This window comes from Sesamum indicum, linkage group LG2 (genome assembly GCF_000512975.1).
Source record: "Sesamum indicum cultivar Zhongzhi No. 13 linkage group LG2, S_indicum_v1.0, whole genome shotgun sequence".
NCBI lineage: Eukaryota > Viridiplantae > Streptophyta > Magnoliopsida > Lamiales > Pedaliaceae > Sesamum > Sesamum indicum.
The window spans coordinates 2383954-2403914 of NC_026146.1; the positions used below are offsets into that span (position 1 = coordinate 2383954).

Here is a 19961-nt window from a genome sequence, read left to right on the forward strand (position 1 = left end):
AAAAACAAAAATAATAAAAGAATCCATCAATTTTCATTCCAAAATATCAAATTATTAACTTTTACTGTAAAAAATAAATAAATTTCAAAAGTTTTTTTTTTATTTATGCAGTTCATTGAATTGAAATATGTATATCTACCAATATAATTTTTCAATATTAAGAAATTAAAATACAAGCACAACTATAATTTTTTTTTTTTGAAATTTCATAATGTTCTAAGTCTTAAATGCAGCGCAGTTTTAGACCTATTTTTTTATTTTTATGGCTTGCTCTGAGTATTTTTGAACTTGTGGAACGAAAATAACAAATAAAATATGATAAAATATCGTATAATATTTTAGACTCAGTCATGATCCACTCTGACAAATTGATATTGGATTTTGTATGGGATTTAATATACAGATTTCAAAAATTTTGTACACAGACATCTAAATATTAGATGAAAGACAGAATAAAAATAGCAAATTAAAATAGAGGGTTTGAAGTTTGCTATACCAATGACGTACAATGAAGGGTGAAAGATTAGGAGCAGAAATGTTATAACGACAAATGATTTAGACAAGCAAATCAAAAATCAATGCCTGAAACAGACAACAACTAGAAATGAATGCCAAGATTAGGGGATTACAAAGGCATATATATCATTGTATTGTATCATCTCCACACACACAAACAAGAACCAAAGACTTCACACTTGAAAACTCTTGAAAACTCAGTACTATTATCATTAGTTGGAAACTAAGACCGTCGTCAGTCTTTACAGCAATGCGTCGTTGTTTGGACCAGCAAGCATAAACTGCCATTTCAACTTCGAGTTAGAGTCTTCACATATAACATTCTAACCGGATCAAACATCTTTTATATGGGTTAGAAGGTTAGAGAATGGTGAAGGTGCTTACATTGCAATCAGAGGCATACTTCCTGGCAAGAGTAAGGTTAGAGGCATACTTGGTGCCAAGTCGTGATTACATATCACGACTTGCCAATTTTCTTTTTTTTCCATTTAATTAAATTTTTTATAAATTAATTATATATAATTAACATATTAAAGTTCAAAAAATTATGATATTAAAATTGTATTAATTTAAAAAATTATAATTAAGTGTACAAATGTATAGTGTATATTTTTTTGTATAATTGTAAAAAATACAATTAAGTATACAATTATTCTTGACTACCTGGTACCGGAACATCTGATTATGTAGAAGAATTTATTTGTTGGGATTGTTGCCTTGTACGCATTTGTGCCCAATCCATCTCGTTGTGAATACGTGATGTTTGATTTCGACCAGAGCGCGAATAGATGCGAATTGTAGTCTCGTGGACCAACTCAAATCTACTATACATTTGTACACTTAATTGTAATTTTTAAATTAATACAATTTTAATATTATAATTTTTTGGACTTTAATATGTTAATTATATTTAATTAAATAAAATTATATAATTAATTTATACAAAATTTAAATAAAAAAAATGCCAAGTCTTGATATGTAATCGCGACTTGGCACCAAGTCGCAATTACTTTAAAGAAATTACTCTTTTAATCGAGTCAAATAGCGACTAGTTATATTATTATTAATATATTTAAAAAAATTATATTAATATAATTTATTTTTTCTAATAAAAAATAAATAACCCTAATATTGTTAGCCACGGGTGATTTCACACAAGCGTCCGCATCGTAGATAGGGCTGGTTATTTACTTACTCAGTTACAGGTCATTCCTCTACTGACGTTTTTTTTTAGAAGTAGACTTTGAGGTGTCTACCTGTCGAAGCCTAGATCCAAAAGCTATATTTAGTCAGGTCGGGCCAGTACGCAATTTTCTCCTCATTGTCGGTTAGAATACAAATCACATTTTATTTGTATAAAGAGAAAGTAATAGCTGGGGGATTACTTATGATAACTGATTAGATAGTCATGTGCATATTTATATATATAGACACAGGAGTTATTTTAAGTATAACGTTTGTGAAAGATATAGCCCTAGTAGCGTTAGAGGCTACTACAATGAGGGCCGTATTCACGATTATGTAGATTCACAACCTAAGATAAATGAGAAAATGAGTGCAATTCTGATTGATTGGTTGATTCAAGTTCACCACAAGTTCGCCCGAGACCTTTTACCTCACTGTCAACATCGTCGATCGGTATCTTGCAGCCAAGACTACATCAAGAAGGGAGTTGCAGTTGGTGGGGTTGGGAGCAATGCTTATAGCTTCCAAGTAGGGAAAAATGCAAGCAACCCCTTGTGCTATTGCAACTGAGCAAATTACCCACTTATGAAAAAATAAATAGTGATTTACCTCCTTTTATTTTTAAAAATACAATAATTTACCTCCTTGTATAAGGAGGTAAATTGCTCTACTTTAAAAAGTACAGGGCGTAAATTGCGATATTCTTTTCATAGGGGATTAATGTGCTCATTTGCAATATCACAGAGGGATAAATTGCTTTTACCCCTTTCCAAGTATGAAGAAATTTGGGCCCCTGAGGTGAATGAGTTAGTGTGCATCTCAGACTAAACATACACTAACGAGCAGGTCTTGGTTACGGAGAAGCGGATATTGGCCGCGTTGGAATGGTACTTAACAGTCCCGACTGCATAAGTTTTCCTTGCCTGCTTCATCAAAGCATCTCAAACTGACTCTGATGTGAGTATTAATCATTCTTGGATCAGCTGCTGAGCCATATTCCTGAAATTTGGGCCAAGAATGGTAAACAAAGGCACCCGTTTGGAACGGAATGTGATGAGGATTTAATTATTAAAAGACAAGTCATTTCACCAGGATCCGCGCATGAGGTCGCTAGACCCGCCCCACGGTTTGACCCGAACACGAAAAATAATTCGGCACCGTACGATTGGACTAAGGGAGACGCGAATCATGACACGTGATCTACAGTGTCAATTTGGACCCTATATATACTTTAGATATGACCAAATCAAAGTAACTGGCATTTATTGCATTGAATCTTTGACGTCAGATCGCATATTTTCATCTCAACCATCAACTAAATTGGGCGTCGGAGGGTCTTTTTCAAGGACGAACCCAACTAGCCTAACGTACTCGTTTTATCCTCAGGCCCTATCACAAATCTGGGGAGGTGACGTGGTCAGATTAAACTCATTGATCGAGGTCGCACATTTGAGCCGGATCAATTGGCGTCGTTTGTGGAAAGCTCTGTGGATATAACGCATAATATGGAAGGAAATTCGACGGAAAATATGTCAGAATTTGAGGGTACACCAGGAACTGGAGAACGGATAATTCAGTTAACAAAAATGGAGTTACAACATATGATAGAGGAAGCAGGAAAGAATGTTATTATAGCCTATGAGCGAAGAACTGTTACACCCATTGAGAAAGAAACTACAAAGAGAAGGCTATTCAAGGAAAATGATATTGAAAGAGTATCGAAAGGTATAAGAAAGAGGGAACCTGGAAAAGGTCAAGAGGCAGCTTCGTCCGAGGTTGGGTCGAGCACTCGAGATAGGAGCCAACCAAGAGAACCAGTCATCTCACTAGTCGAGGTCGACAATGTAGGGCAGCAGATTCAGATGCTGAGTAAGTGGATTGATGAGCTGAAGAATATTGATGGAGGTGGTGCACCTAAACTTTCGAATGCCCGACCTCCCAAAAGTATGATGGGACCAAGGATCCACAGGAGCATGTTGTAGCCTTTGACTTGGTAATGAATTTTTATGGACAATCTGGTACCATTAATTCGAAGTTGTTTGTCACTACTCTGACAGGAAAGGCTCAGGAGTGGTTCACGAGTTTGTCCTCCAGCATTATAGAGTCACATGAGCAGCTGGTACAGAAATTTACATTCCATTTCGCAAGCAAAAGGAAACAAAAGAGGTCAGCCACATATTTATTTATTAGATAGAAAGAAAATGAGACGTTGAATATTGTTATGGGAAGATTTAACAACAAAACTTTGGAAGTGCAAGATTTGAAGATAGATATAATGGAAAGCATTCTGATTCACAGTTTTAAGAAATGGTCGTTTGCATCAGCATTGGCAAGAGTTCCGCCAACTGATGTGGAACATTTGATGGGGCTGGCACAGAAATACATAGATGAGGAGGAGATGAATGCGATTAAAGATGGAGAATGGAGGGAAAACTCAGATCGGATTAGAGATCGAGATCGCAAAGGGAGAGAACCTCCCTATCAACCGAAGTACCACAAATAGACTCCACTGAACATGACGCGAGCTAAAGCGTTGCTGATGGTAGAAAAAACTAATGTTTTGAAATGGCCTCGATACACAAGGTATACTCCCGTGCAGAAGTACTCTAATAAATATTTTCGATTCCATCAGGAAAGAGGTCATGATACAGAAGACTACTTTCAATTGAAAGATTGGTAACCAAGGGTATTTTAAGGACCAGATTTTATGGGTTCGTGAGATGGATAGGGATGCTCGTCGGAGCAGGTCAAGAAGTAGAGAAGGAAGATAGAATCGAGAAAGAGATGAAACAAGGGAACCAGGAACAAGAGAGAATGCGATTGTGAAAGATGTAATCTATACAATCGCGGCAGCCCAGAAAGAGGAGATTCGAGAAGAACCAGAAAGAGGCATGAAAGGCGAAGGACAGATCAAAGGGGCCAGTTTGTGATGAACGTGGAACCTGAAGCGGAGATTGTCTTCGAATATAAATATGTCAGCACTAGGGCCGGGTCGCAGAATGACTCAATGGTAATCAAGATGGATATCACAAATTTCACGGTCCACAAAGTGCTTGTAGATAATGGGGCTCGACAGACGTCATTTTCAAACACGTGCTAGTTAAGATGGGGTTGGATAACGCTAAGTTAGAGCAGGTGCGGACACCATTAGTGGGGTTTGGAGGTAATGAAGTCGAATCGCTGGGAATAGTTACCAATATCACTCGGGGAATAATCGAAGCGCAAAACATTTTATGGTAAAGTTTCTGGTTGTTGATACTCCATTTGCATACAATGTTATATTGGGGAGACCTGGGCTTAACTCTTTCAAGGCGATTTTTTCAACATACCACCTAAAGATGAAGTTCTGGACCAGAAATGGAGTGGGAGAGGTGGTTTGCGATAAAAAAGAAGCACGAAAGTGTTATAACTTGTCGTTGAAGAAGAGTGATCACAACGAGAAAAAACGCAAGTTGGAACATCGGAGTGAAGCTGGAGGTGAGTAGACATGATAGGATCGAACCTATTGAAAAATATAAAGTGGTGGAATTAGTGCCCAACCAAAACGACTAGGATAGAGTCGCGGATGGGCGAGCATCTTGAAACCTTCGCACTGCTAAAAAGATTGTGCCTATATGTTTGCTTGGAGAAAGTCGGACTTTAAAGGGATAAGCCTTGAGATGATAGTGCGTCGATTGAATGTTGACCCGACCGTATGACCGGTACAACATAAAAAAGGCTTGCTCAAAGGACCCTTACCCATTGAAAGGCCCAATTCTAACCAATAAATTCCTACGAAGATTTATTTAAATTAGATTGTACATTCCCCACAACATAATCAAACTAAACAAACAATTACGAAATTGAAAGTTCAATTGGCCAAGCAAATATTCTTGACAATAAATCAGATTATTTGTATTAAAAGCACAGAGAACAACACAAATACCAATATGAATAAAAATAGAAAGCATAAATTAGATCTCACAACTCGTTGGATTGAAGCGATCAGCAAGTCTTCAACCAAAATGAGAGAGCTAGCTAGACATGCTCATGGAAGAACGCATGAAAAGCAAAGTAAGAAAATATCATAAAAACGTAGAGAAATAAAGGAGTTCAAAAGTTATCTCTTAAAGTGAATTACATCACCTATTTATGATAGCTAGGTACCTAGTTCTACTAGGTTTATAAGTAGATTCCTAGTTGAACTAAAAGACTTATAGAGATAAAATTATAATCCTAGCTAAACTCTTCCTTCATCAGAGGTAGTCCAAGCAACTCCAAACTCTTGCCAAAAATTGAGTTTGAGTCTTGTTTGAATTTTTATTTTGGTGCTTTTCTTTATTTTTCATTTCTTTTGTCCTAATGCTACAAAATAATATTTAATTAGGAGTATTTGGTCACAAAATCGGCTAAAATATTATATGAAATAAGCACAAAATGCGATCCTATCAGAGAAATTCATGAAGGTAGTTGCGAAAATAATTTTGGAAGGTCACTAGCTCAGAAGATCACAAGGCAAGGTTTCTTTTGGCCCACCATGGTAAATGACGCCAAAGAAGATGGAAGTATCCAAGCACGTGGGCAAACTCGACCCCGGATGGTAAGGTTACAAGGTGGTCGAAATCAAAAGAAAAGGAACCTACAAGCTTCAGGATATGCAAGGACGAGATCTACCTCGGACTTGGAACATCCAAAACCTTAAGAAATTCTATGCCTAGTCATGAGCCTGAAAAAGGCCACGCGCTGTAAATAGATCTAAAACAGACATTTTAGGCTTCATAAAAATACTTATAATTTATCATTTATAATATATAATATTATTATTATTTTATTTTTTTAATTTGACGTATTTCAAAATACTCATTACGTCCTTTTTAAATTTCTTAATTAATATAAGTTACTCCTAAATATTATAACGAACTCCAATTTAATCCGTTCAAATTTTATTATACTTCAATTATGACTTATGATTTATTTACTAATCATTAGATTTCATTAAAATTTACCAATTAATTCTATAATTATGTATTATAATTTTTGGACCGCCACAATTTATGTAAATAATTTTCAGAAATTAAAATATTATTCTGAAATTCAAATATTCAAATACAAAATTAAGACATTTTTTAAGGAATTGAATGTCATATTATTGTGTAATTTAGGGTATATTGTGTAATTTTTGTGTGATTAGGGTATAATTATGTAATTTAGACTTATTGAAAATATTGTTATGTAATTATTGTATTAATGTGTAATTTCTGCAATTATTGTGTAATTTAGATCATATTCTGTAATTTTTGTAATTATTGTGTAATTTCTAAAAATATTGTATAATTTTGGTAATTATTGTGTCATTCTGTAATTTCTGCAATTATTGTGTAATTTCTTTAATTTTTTGTGAAATTTGTGTAATTATTTAAGAAATTAATGAATTTATATAATAATATCAATAACAATAAAATTAAAAAAATATTATAAATAATAAAATTATTTATGTAATGATGTCAATAATCATAAAATGAGGCTAATAATCCCTATAATAATATTATTCACATAATAATATCAATAATTAATATTTTCAATAATAATATTATTTACATAACAATATCAATATTCACAATCGTAGACTAATTAATATTTCTAATAACAATATTATTTACATAACAATATCAATAATCATAACCTTATAGTAATAAATATTTTCAATAATATTATTATTTACGTACTAACTATATTATAATGCTAATATTTTTAATTATATTATTATTTACATAATAATGTCTACAATAACAAAATTAGGGTAATATTTTAAATTAAAATACATTTACATAATCATTACAATGACCTCAAAATAAGGATAATATTTTCAATAATCGTTAATTAATTAAAAAATGTATATTTCTTTTGTGCCCACATACAAATGAATCACGCATTACGTTAAGTTTTTTTGGCCCATCAAGTGAATTTTTACTAGTAAAACTAGTCAGGTTTATCCAATTTCATAACAAAAGACAATATTGACAGAAAAAAGAGGATAAACTTGAGTAGTGCTATAACAAAAAGTTCAGGTGATAGGTTAAAGAAAGCAATGCTTGACCCGCTTGTATATATGCACAAAGGGACTATACATTTTTAAATAATTAATTAGTACAATAATCATAAATTTATAATAATATTTTCAATGTATAAAAATTTGTATATTCTTTTTAATAATCATTGAATTAGGGTAATTTTTTCAACAATTACAAAAACTAATACCTACTATAATTTGTATAGATTATGTCTAGTGGTACACCTCCTACACCACGTGGTCTTGGTCGTGGCTCGCCACTTTCATCTGTGTCTTCTGATGCTTCCCAGGTTGTGCAAGCAGTCTTTCGATCATCCCCACTACCTGACACGGGGGGACCGTCAGCCGCCCCGCAGACTCCAAATGACGTTAGACCATCTGGTGCAGCACCGACAACTAAGGAGGCTGGACAACCGTATGCCAGACTAGCGGCTGATCCTGTCCTTTCGTGGGCTGCTCCACCAGCACCATTGGCAATTCCCCCACTATGAACGAGCTAGTATATCAGCCTCGATGACACGAGGTAAATTTGTCTATGAATATTTTTTAATATTATTTTATCTGAAAAATCACTAATTAACATGTCCTTTCAAGTCTGACAGTCGCTTCCACGAGAGCATCAATGCGGTGGTGCGAGGATACTATCCCCACCCGTGGGCATGTTTGAGGCAAGTGCCGCTAGAGCACCAATATTTCTGGTTCGAGTCTATGAAGGTAATGTACTTTAAATTAATTTTGCATTATCTTATAATCTAAATTATTTAATGAATTTTTCTAATGTTTTCTTTAATTTTCTTAATGACCAACTGGCCGGACTGTGACGATGAGTCCATGTTCTGGATCATCCACATGTGGATCGACAAATACATCCGAAAGAAGTTCATCGTCGCCTGGTTGAGCCTGGTCAAGCCATTTTGGCTGGCCAACAAGGTCTGGCTCCAACTCCAGGCATACTGGGCCAGCACGGACTCCTTGCGAAGATTAAGACGAACTGGGCTGCAAACTCTGCGCGCGTCCTCTAATATGTACTGCGGGGAATCTTGAAGATGGTAAGTACATTACAGTATTTTTAAAGGTTTATCATTATTTTATACATATTATACTTACTATTTTATTCTTTTATAGGAGACAGAGTTCGGTCGGCCTCCCAAGCAGATAGAACTATTTGCTAGATGCTACAAGAAGAAGGCGGTCAGCGGATGGAGCGAACAGAGGACGGTTGAGGTGGCGGTAAGTACCTTAGTAATTTTTTTTTTTTTTTTAAAAAAAGTTGGGGTAAAGTACTAACAATTTTGTTTGTTTTGCAGGAGACTTTCCAGAAGCTAAATGTCGGCAAAAATTTATAATTTTATCAATAAATTGCAAAAGATGATAAAGAGCTACTTATAACTTTTGACTAAAATCAATTTAATTTACTCACGAAGTTCGTAAGTATGAGTAATAGATAAAAATATATTTTGAACTTTTAACAAAGAAAATGAAAAATACTCTCGCAAACATCCCTTTTGTATTTTATAATACTAGTTACTGTTACACGCAATACATAGCGCATATAGTTAAACTGACAAAGTGATAAATATGCGTAATAATGTGGGATATATAATTATATATACCTGAGAGAAAAATATAATTATATTATTGAAGATATATATAAGAGTGTAACTTGTATTCCAAAATTTAGTATTGCAGTCTTATAAACTGCCTTTTGTGTATGAACGAGAGATTTATTTATTTTTTATATATATATACTAGTTGTTATGACACACTGTCCGTACGTGTATATAATAAATATTATTTTTATGTTTTTAAATATATTAGACATAAAAATAAAATATAATAAACCGACATGTCACCTTTAAAAGAAAATAAATAAGTAAATAAAAAATTAACTTAGAGATATTATCAAGATAAGAAAATTTGGTACGTTCTGTGGTGTCACAAACAACGTTGTTTGTGAGTGAATTTTTTTTATATATATTAATAAAAGTAGATAATATAAATATATAGATAAGAATAAGAATTTGAGTAGGAGTGGTTGAAAAACACATAAGGAGTATTTTTGATGATTTAAAAAATTACTGTTGCCATGTAAATAATCACTCTTTTTGAGTAAAAATAGGATTTTCTTTTTACTAGTATAAATAGACTAACACTCTGGCATACAGTACTTTTGCCCATATAATCAGATAGAAACAACACAAATTTTAAAATAAAAATCAATATACGATTAAAAACGGATCGAATGATTGATATAGGCGAAAGTAGATGATAAATATGACAGTATATTGGGGATTAAAAAATAACTAAATCATTTGAAATAAATAAATAATAATTATATCAGTACAAATATTTATGGCTATCATTAATATCATAAAAATTGGTGCTGCGACGTCACAAAGCGTCAGTTACAAATGAAAAATATTTATATATATATATATTAAATATATATATATATAAAGTATAGATATAAAGGACTGAATTATTGAATGAAACGAGTAAATGATGAGCTAGCAATGAAGCTTTGGGTTAGAATCGTCGTCAATGGCAGTCTTTGTTTTAGCGGAGGACGTCTCCTGACTTGTTCAATATTCAGAAATTGAAACCACGTTTCCACGACTTTTGTCTTCTTTTAGTGGAATGGTAACTACTCTTTCAAAGCTAGAAATGTTGCAGTCCAAATGCTGTTGGAATTTGTGACTAATAAAGTTGGAATGTTTTGAACTTTGTGGAATAAGAATGTGGATGATGACCTGTGTTAAAAGCCCACAAATGCCCCTAGCTTTTTTCTCAATTACAAGCATGCATTATAAGAAAGAAATTATGTTGATGGCTAAGAAAATTAGAATGCATGGAACCTAAATTTATTGATAATTAGCAATAAATTAAATAATGGATAAAAATTTTAAGTTGTTCTGATTTCAGAATTAGCATTAGAAAATAAAATATTTTCTTTTTATAATTAGAAAGAAATTTTAATATTGCTAAATATTACGGCAGATATTGGCAAAAAAATTAATAAATTACCCCAAAAATTAATAAAACTTATAGTAACATTAGCAATCAAAAACTTCGATGCTAAATTTAAAGACGAGCTAATTATTAACAACTACATAATAAATTCATTGCTAAAGTAATTAGTAACGAATTTTCATTATTTTGCAAGGAATTCGTGTTGATGCTAATGACATTATTTCTTGTAGTGAAAATAGATAAAAATATGTGGCTTTTCATTTTTGGTTGTACCACATCCGGTCCCGGCCCGACTTAAATTCGGGTATGTATATATAAATTTATGATCGATGATCATTCAATCATTTGAATTTATGGTTCATTTAAAATCGTCCAACTTAAGAAACATATAGAAGCTAGTCATCCATACCTACGCACAACTTTTTATAACTATTACGACCTTGACAATTATTTCATTACTACCTTGACTTAGATCGAAAATCTATAACCAACGCCTTCCCAAATATAGTTTTTATTTTTGGCCTTGTAGGTTACATATTCAATATGTTAATGTTATCTTAAATTATGTTTGAATGATGAATTTGAATTTGAGTAAAAGATTTGAAAAAAGAGTTTCAAATTTAGATGAATTTAAAATTCATTAATGTTCAACAAAATATAGCTCACAAATGTTTGAATTTAAAGTTATTCAAACTGATGCGGAATAAATCGAAAATTTACAATTTAAACACACTTCACATTTCACACTTCACGAACTAAAAAATCCTTCGTCTTTCCATTGCCCTTCCAAAAGCCTCCCTTTACAATAAAACTATGGGGTATTTATACTATGTTAGCCGTAAATGCCGGAGTGTGTAAAATTAATTCTACTCCCTCACCGACCACTAATTTGTTGATACGATTAACTATCTAGGTGTAATCCAATAATCACATGATAATTCAAATTGTACGATCTTATAATATCTTGTCGCTTTATTGAAAAAAAATTGACCTTCCTTTTGAATCATCGTTTAACTGATATTCTTTTCTCCATCACAAACAAATCAAATTAAAAAATTTTCATTATTCATTTGAATTTCATAATTACAAATCTATGCAATCCAAATATAATTTAAGAGTATTTGAAGCTTTCATATTTTGGATAACCTCAGTGGAATTTGTAATTTAGACACACATCAGATATGATGGCTGTAATACTTTCTAAACAACAAGTGTTGAATCTATGTGATTAAAATTGACAGCCATTCTGTCAACAAAACAACATTAAAAAAACCAAAGTATTGTAATTAAAAATCGAATGTTTGAATCCGACCAAACCCTTGAATCCCGTCATCAGTTTCCCAGTTCTCCCGTAGAAACGACTACTACCCACAGTTTTGAGTCCCAGAAGATGGCTGCCATAACACTCCTCATTCTCACAACCCTATTTGCCTTGGTAAGCTGCGAAATGGAGTTTCATAATTGCTATCTCAATTACAGAAGTGACAGATTATTTAGGAGCAATTATCTCGACACCCTCATCCCGTCTCTCTCCTCAAACATCGGCGACGATGGATTCTACGCCGCCTCCGAGGGTCCAGCCAACGCAATTGTGCTATGCAGAGGCGATCTCCAGCTGAATGAGTGTCGAAGTTGTGTCGACGTTGTTGCCAGTGAGATCGTGCAGCTTTGTGGCAATCAGTTGCGGGCTATTAGATGGCACATTAACTGCATGCTCCGGTACTCGGACGAGCCTATGCTGGGAACCATGGCAACTACGCCTAATACAACTGTGTGGAGTGAGCTTAACGTCACCAGCCCCGACAGATTCAAGGAGGTGCTCGGAGGGCTGATGGATGATCTCCGAGGCGAGGCAGCTTACGGTGGCTCTAGCCTTAAGGCCGCAGCCGGCAATAGGAGTGGGCCTGATGGTCAGACTATTTATGCAATGCTGCAGTGCACGCCGGATTTGTCTAATGAGAGTTGTGATAGTTGCTTGAGTCAGGCTGCGCAGCTTAGTCCGGCATGGTATCCGATAGGGGCACGAGTATACACGCCCAGTTGCATCATTCGTTATGAGATTTCACCCTTTTACGATATAGCTAGGCTTGAAGAACCAAGAAATCAACCACTGAAACCCTCGCCTTCAGGTACGTATCAGTACTCTAGTTTCTAATGGGGACATAATAATTTTGGTAGCGTGACTTAGATCCTTTTAATTTTTGATCCGATAAATTTTAAAAAGTAGTACTAGTGATTTCGTAACACATTTATTTTATATAATTACGAGAAAAGGTAACGTGGTAGTTAAGTATATATATGAGATCAAAATTAGTGTTTTTTAAAAGTTATGAGACCAAAAGTAATAATTTTATAATCAATTGGACCAAAGGTGTAAATTAAGGCCCTAACGCCTTGTACTTAGTCATTAAAACAACTAACGAAAAGCTGTTATGGGATCAAAGATACTACTTTATAAAAGTTACGGAATATTCCATACTCAATGAGATAAAAATAAAAAGATTCTAAATTTCGCAACAAAAAATAATATTTCCCTTTTCATAAAGGGTGAATAGCAATTTACTCCCCGTAATATTGAAAATGAACACATTACCCTCTCTAAAAAACTATAGCAACTTATTCCCCTATACTTTTTAAAATGAAGCAATTTATCTCCTTGTATAAAGGGTAAATTATTTCATTTTAAAACATATAGGAAGATAAATTGTTATATTTTAAAAAATATAGAAAGATAAATCGTTATTTTTTTATAAGGGGGTAATTTGTTCATTTACAATTTGACAAAGGGGTTACTTGCATTTTTTTCCAATCGTACATATAATGTTTGAGTTGACGTTAGTATGGTGTTGATGATAATGACATAAAGTAGAAATTCAACTAATTTGGATAAGTTCAAAGTGGTTTTTATTATATATTGAACATAACAAAAGGTGTCATCTGTTTGTTCATCTGATTTCAACTCATGTATTATGTATTCCATCCTTTCCGATTCACCGGTGTTAATTTCCTGTCTGTCCTACCCCATTTTCATACGCTAATCATTACTGTAGGTTAAATTCCATTTTTCCCCCTATTCTTCAACGAAATAGCAAGCTAAAAGCTCGTTTATGTTAAAAAAATAGGCAAAAAATTCTCGTTTAATAAAATTCTGATGAAATCCCTTTCCGTTAATATAGACATAAAATAGGAGTCACGGGTCCTGCCTGCGATTAGACATGTTTTTTGACGTGTTTTAACCCTTCTTTTTGTCCTTAACTGTCTAAAATATCTTTATGGTGTATGTAAAATAAAACATGGTGAAGTTCATTTGTCTTAACCTTAGTTCTAGTGTTTTTTTTTATGGGATTTTTCTCCTTCCAAAAAAAAAAAATTCTTTTCTTAAGTATATTTAGTTAAATATCAACATATAAAAAAGTATATAAAATTTTAAGAATTTAAAATTTGAAGTAGATAGAGAGGACAAATGAGATCAATTATGGGTAAGGTGTGTAATAGCACCAGAATCCAACATCCAAAGACTCACTGTGAGATGCAACAAAGGCATCCAGAGAGGAAGCTGTGGGTATGGAAGGAAGATTGTAAACATCTTGCGACTTGATCGTCATTAAGAGGCAACCTTGCTGAGTTGGGGGTTGGGTCCTATGCTGGGGAGACTTTTCATTCTTTTCTTTCTCTTTTACTTATCTTTATTTTATATTATATTAATATTAATATATAAATATAATATAATATATAATATATAATAATATATTTTAATATAATACAAATAATAAAAAAAATTGATTTTCAGTTGGTGACCAAAAAAATTGAACCGAAAAACCAAACTTTAAAAAAAATATATATATCAAATCGAATTTTTTGGGTCTGATTTTTGGTTCGACCATTTAACCGAACTTTGAATACCCCTAGTTGAGGCTCATTAGCTGCAGCTAAGGTGTAGGAGAGACTAGTGAACAATGAACCGAGCCCATCTCAAACATCCGTATCTTCTTGTGCCCACTTGTTATCGAAAGCCACTGCTCTTTGTCAGGCGGTGCATTGGTACTAGGGGTGTTAAAGGGTAGTGTATGACCCGACTTAGATTAATAGGTTAACTATAAGATTCAGACCCAAATTCAATGAATATTATTAAATTCAGACTTAAATCGAAATTCATTAAAAATTGGATTATTATTTATTTTTCTTTGCTATTCAATTGGATTATTATTTATCAATCGATCTAACATCAAGCGAACAAATTCTAAAGATTTAAGACATCGTAACATTATTTATCGTGTGATATCTTTATAATATTATTTCGTAAATGATATAATAAATAATATATTATTTAAAAAAAATTCTATAGAAAAGTGAGTTATTTATAAATTGGTCTTAATAATTCTGAATTTATTAATAAATTATTAGGGGTGTTAAAAATTCGGTTAACCAGTCGAAAATCAGCTGAATCAAATTTTCGGTCCGTACATAAAATCGAACCAAAAATTTGATTCCATTTTTGGTTACTATATTTTTTTTAAAAAAATTAGTACAATCGGTCGGTATGGTTTGGTTAGGTCGGTTAATTGTACCAATCGAATAACCGAAATTAAAAAAATATATTTATATAATATATTGTAGTTTATAAAATATATTAATATATATAAATTATATTTATAATTTATAAATATATATTATATTATAATAATATAATTTAATTTCTACTTATTTTAAATTTAAAATATAAAAATAAAAATTTGTTAAATTAATTAACTGGCAGATTATTTTTGTTATGAGTTCGGTAATTTGGTTATTAACCAAACCAAATCGATAAAAAATTTCAATTATAACTGAACCGACCGATTAGTTCAGTTCAATTTTTGGTATGCCGAAACTCTTGATTAGTCGAAGTGGGGTTATTGTTACCTCATTCCTACATCTTTGCCTCGCCATGTGAATTCCAATTATAATTTTTTAACAAAAACCCTTTCATACATATTTAGTACATAACCTGATCCATTATTTTGAACTTTTCATTCTTGCACTTCCTGTAGGGGCACCTCACTGTCCATATATGCATGTTGGGACTTGGACCATTCTATGAAAACATGAACATCATCCTCAAACTCTTGCCTAATCCTACATTTCCCAGCTGGTTCTTTTCATATACCTACCTCCACAATTATCTTAACATGACTACCTACATGCACATAAGAACATATCTTAAACCAATTAAAACTCACATATTATTCTACAACATTCAATATATAACTAGTTGTATGTATTTGGTCACTTATATACATATTCCAAGCTATAAATTCATTAATATCCACTAATAATAATTAACATTTAAAATACATAAATTACAAACAATAATCTACAAAGAACAAAAATAGATTTTAATTGTTACCCGATCAATCACAATCCACCTCCTCTAAACTCAGCCCTAGATCAACAGAATGCAATAATAGTAATATTTATAATATGTTCAAAAGTCAGAGAGAGAGAGAGAGAATGTTTGTGTTTTAATGATTCAAGAGTGTTAATACAAATGAGATGAAAGCTATATATATATATATATATATATATATAAATTTGCTTGGAGTTTACAACAAGAATTGCTATGGGAAAATAGTCGTTGGGAAGTAGCTGTTCTTGAAATATTTCGATGGGCTTTGTAATAAATTTTTGATGGTCATAGCTAGTTCTAAAATAGCCATTAGATTTCGATGGACATGTGAATTTGCAATGAAAGATATAGGAAGTCATAAATCTGTCCATTTCTATGACGAGTTTTCGATGGTGAAAGAAAAAGTTTGATAACCAGTTGGAAAAGTGTTACCCTTGTCCCAAAAAGTGTCAGAAAATTGTGATGCCGTCTACCATCCAAGAAACCATCGGGTGTATGGAGGGTAACTTAATTGTGAGAAACTTTTTGACAATCATCGACAAAGTTGACTTTGTAACGATGATTTCAATGATATGTCTGTCGAAAGTTTTTTAATCCATTTTTTTTTATAGATTCTCAGACCATATGATGTCATCCATCGCAAGACCGTCCCAAATGCCGCAAGAAATTAGGACAGAATGCGGCCGTTGCAATTAACTCATTGCAATAAAATATTTTTTTTGTGGAGGTATATTTTCATAATTTTATATTATTGAATATTTATATTCTCTTTGCTACATTATTTGATATTATTCCTATACAATAGAAAAATATGAATTGGGTGGTTGTGATTAATTAACAAGAAAGTTAAGTATTTTTCCCAACCATGTAATTTACTTGTTGTATGTTGGTGAATAATCATATTAGTCAGAATACAAATTAATTATATATTATTTTTTATTAGTAATTAATATCCTAATACTATAAATGGCAGTACATATGCTAGTAATTACAAGAATGAAATAGAATAATTGAAATAAAGTTAATTTACTATTTTTAGTAAAAATAATTATACTGGAAAAAGTGTCAGCTTTTACCTTACTTCCTAGTAGCTTTTATAAATATTTCAAAATTTTGATATTACTACAACTTTTAAAATTATTCAAAATGAGCACTTTTTTAGAAATAAAAGCCTTGCAAACATTCTCCATAACAATCTTAAAGGCTAAAAGCAATAGGATCATAATTGATTACGAATTAAGACCATCATATCAGACAAGCACAAGTTCAAAACTCAAATTTCTTACCACTTAGCGTGGAATTGAACAATTTAGTTTTTTTTTTTTATTTTTGTTTTTCAGGGAAGAAGAAAGATGGTAATAAAACTCGAAACATCATCATTATTTCAGTTGTTTCATGTCTAGTACTAGTTGTTTGCATCGGCATCTTCATTAGAAAGATCAAAAGAAAGCGAAAGCCAAAACGAAGTCTTGAGAGTAAGTTCTTTTTATTTATTTTTCTTCTTCTTCTGTCATCATTTGGATGTATTTGTAGTTTCTTGATATTGTCAATTGGCTTTTACCAATGTTTATAACTGATGTTGTCACTAATTTTACTTGGTGAAGCTGTTGATGATACTACCAGTATTGACTCTATACAATATGATTTTGAGAAAATCAGAGCTGCTACAAATGACTTCTCCGAAGCTAACAAGCTGGGGGAAGGTGGATTTGGAGCTGTTTACAGGGTAATTGAACTCACATGGATGGATTTTCTACATGAAAAATAAAAAAATATTTGTCACTGATATGTTAGAGTTTTATGCTTTGATCATAGGGAAAACTTTTAAATAACCAAGAAATAGCAGTGAAAAGACTATCCAGGAATTCAAGTCAAGGTGATGTTGAGTTCAAGAATGAAGTGTTGTTATTGGTGAAGCTTCAGCATAAGAATTTGGTTAGGCTCTTGGGTTTCTCCACACAAGGACATGAGAGGCTTCTTATATATGAGTTCGTAAGCAACGGGAGCCTAGACCATTTCATATTTGGTAATATTTTGCTCTTACTTTCATCAAATTTTGGGATTATGCTAGTTTGGCTATAACGTTATAATGTACACTTAATATGATATTTAGATCCAATCAAAGCTTCGATTTTGGATTGGGACAAGCGTTACAAAATCATACAGGGTATTTCTAGGGGACTTCTTTACTTGCATGAAGATTCTATGCTCCGGATTATTCATCGTGATCTCAAAGCAAGCAATGTCCTTCTTGATGAGAAGATGAACCCTAAAATTTCTGACTTTGGCATGGCAAGATTACTCGTTGTTGATCAAAGTCAAGATAGAACCAACAGGATTGTCGGAACTTAGTAAGTACAAGTTTTACTTTAGATGAGGAACTCACTCCATTCTTGCACACACTGACTGTCACATCAATCAATACAATATCTACACGTTGTCATCATCATTGCAAATAGTATTGCCTCAAAAAGTACTTGTCCAATTTTGATCTAATAAATTCAATTAAATAATAGATATTGTACTTGTGATATGATTGGTCAATCTCAATTGAATACCAATCATCACGCCTCCTCTTTATTTCAACTGGTTATATATGTTTAACTTGGATATTACAGTGGATATATGGCACCAGAATACGCAACTCATGGCCAATTTTCTATCAAGTCAGACGTATTTAGCTTCGGTGTGCTGGTCTTGGAATTAGTAAGCGGCAAGGAAAAGACATTTCTTTTAAATGATGAGAATCCAGAATATCTTCTAAGTTATGTAAGTGTAAATGATGTCGACAAAAATATTATCTGCATACAGCAGATTTTGGGTCTAAAGAGAGCCACAATTTATACAGGCTTGGAGAAATTGGCGCATGGGAACAACAACAAATGTGATAGATCCTGTTGTGAGGGCTACTTCTAGTTCCCAACTTGACATGCTGAGATGCGTTCACATTGCTTTGCTATGTGTTCAAGAAAATGCAGCCGACAGACCAACAATGTCTTCAGTTGTTCTAATGCTCAATAGCTCTTCCATAACGTTGGGTATCCCTTCTCAACCTCCATTTTATCTACCCAATTCAAGAGAGTTGGAATCCAACACATCATCAAGGAGTCATACAAGGGAACCTACTTCTAAGAATGAGGTCTCCATCTCTGAGTTTGGTCCTCGATAACTTGGAGGAAATGAATAGTCATCAACATAAGATGTCTATTTATGAATCTATGCACATTGACAACACTTTTTTCTTTCTTATTTGTGTGCTTGTTACATATATATCATGGTTCAAATGGTTCAGAGTTGTGGTCAATATATAGATTGAGATAATAAAAGCTTGTGTTGGATGTTTTTTGATATACTATTGTACATACGATACAAATCTATCTATGTATATATTAAAAAAGTGTGATTAGTTTGGAAATTATATAAGTTTTTAATTTTTTATAATGCTTAATATAACTTTCCCCTAAAATATAAATTATTAGGTTTGTGTAAATATTTAAAATTAGTATTTTATTAGATGTTAAGCACATACATTAGGATTTTAAAACGTGCAAAAAATCAATCTCTATATCTATGCTGTATCATAAATGTATGACTTTAGTGACATATTTGGATGGTTGAAGCCAAATAGACAAAATTGTCACAACATCCATTACTAATTATTGACAAAAGCTTGTGACAGCCACTCCATCTGAAAAACCCAGAGTAAAATTGGCACTGTTGAGTGTTCTATCACAGCTAATTTGACAAAATATACCTCATCTCCCACATCCAACAGATTTTGCAATGAATGGAGTATGCCGGTAATTTGTGACAGAATTCAAACAATTTGAACAAATCGGGATAAATGATGCTTGA

General features: G+C 32.6%; 1 protein-coding gene across 1 annotated transcript; it reads left to right on the top strand.

Moving 5' to 3' along the window:
- On the top strand, positions 11852 to 19503 carry LOC105177277 (cysteine-rich receptor-like protein kinase 26). Its single transcript, XM_011100363.2, has 7 exons — positions 11852 to 12849; positions 17447 to 17581; positions 17711 to 17832; positions 17922 to 18132; positions 18220 to 18457; positions 18725 to 18875; positions 18955 to 19503. The coding sequence occupies exons 1-7, from the start codon at positions 12018 to 12020 to the stop codon at positions 19273 to 19275; spliced, it is 2010 nt and encodes a 669-aa protein (XP_011098665.2). The 5' UTR covers positions 11852 to 12017; the 3' UTR covers positions 19276 to 19503.

What these genes read in the sequence shown, in the direction of transcription:
- LOC105177277 (XM_011100363.2), top strand. Translation starts at nt 12,018, where the DNA reads ATGTTTGAATCCGACCAAACCCTTGAATCCCGTCATCAGTTTCCCAGT. An exon ending in GATTTGGAGCTGTTTACAGG is followed by an intron (nt 17,833 to 17,921) that starts GTAATTGAACTC and finishes CTTTGATCATAG; the next exon opens with GGAAAACTTTTAAATAACCA. An exon ending in CCTAGACCATTTCATATTTG is followed by an intron (nt 18,133 to 18,219) that starts GTAATATTTTGC and finishes TATGATATTTAG; the next exon opens with ATCCAATCAAAGCTTCGATT.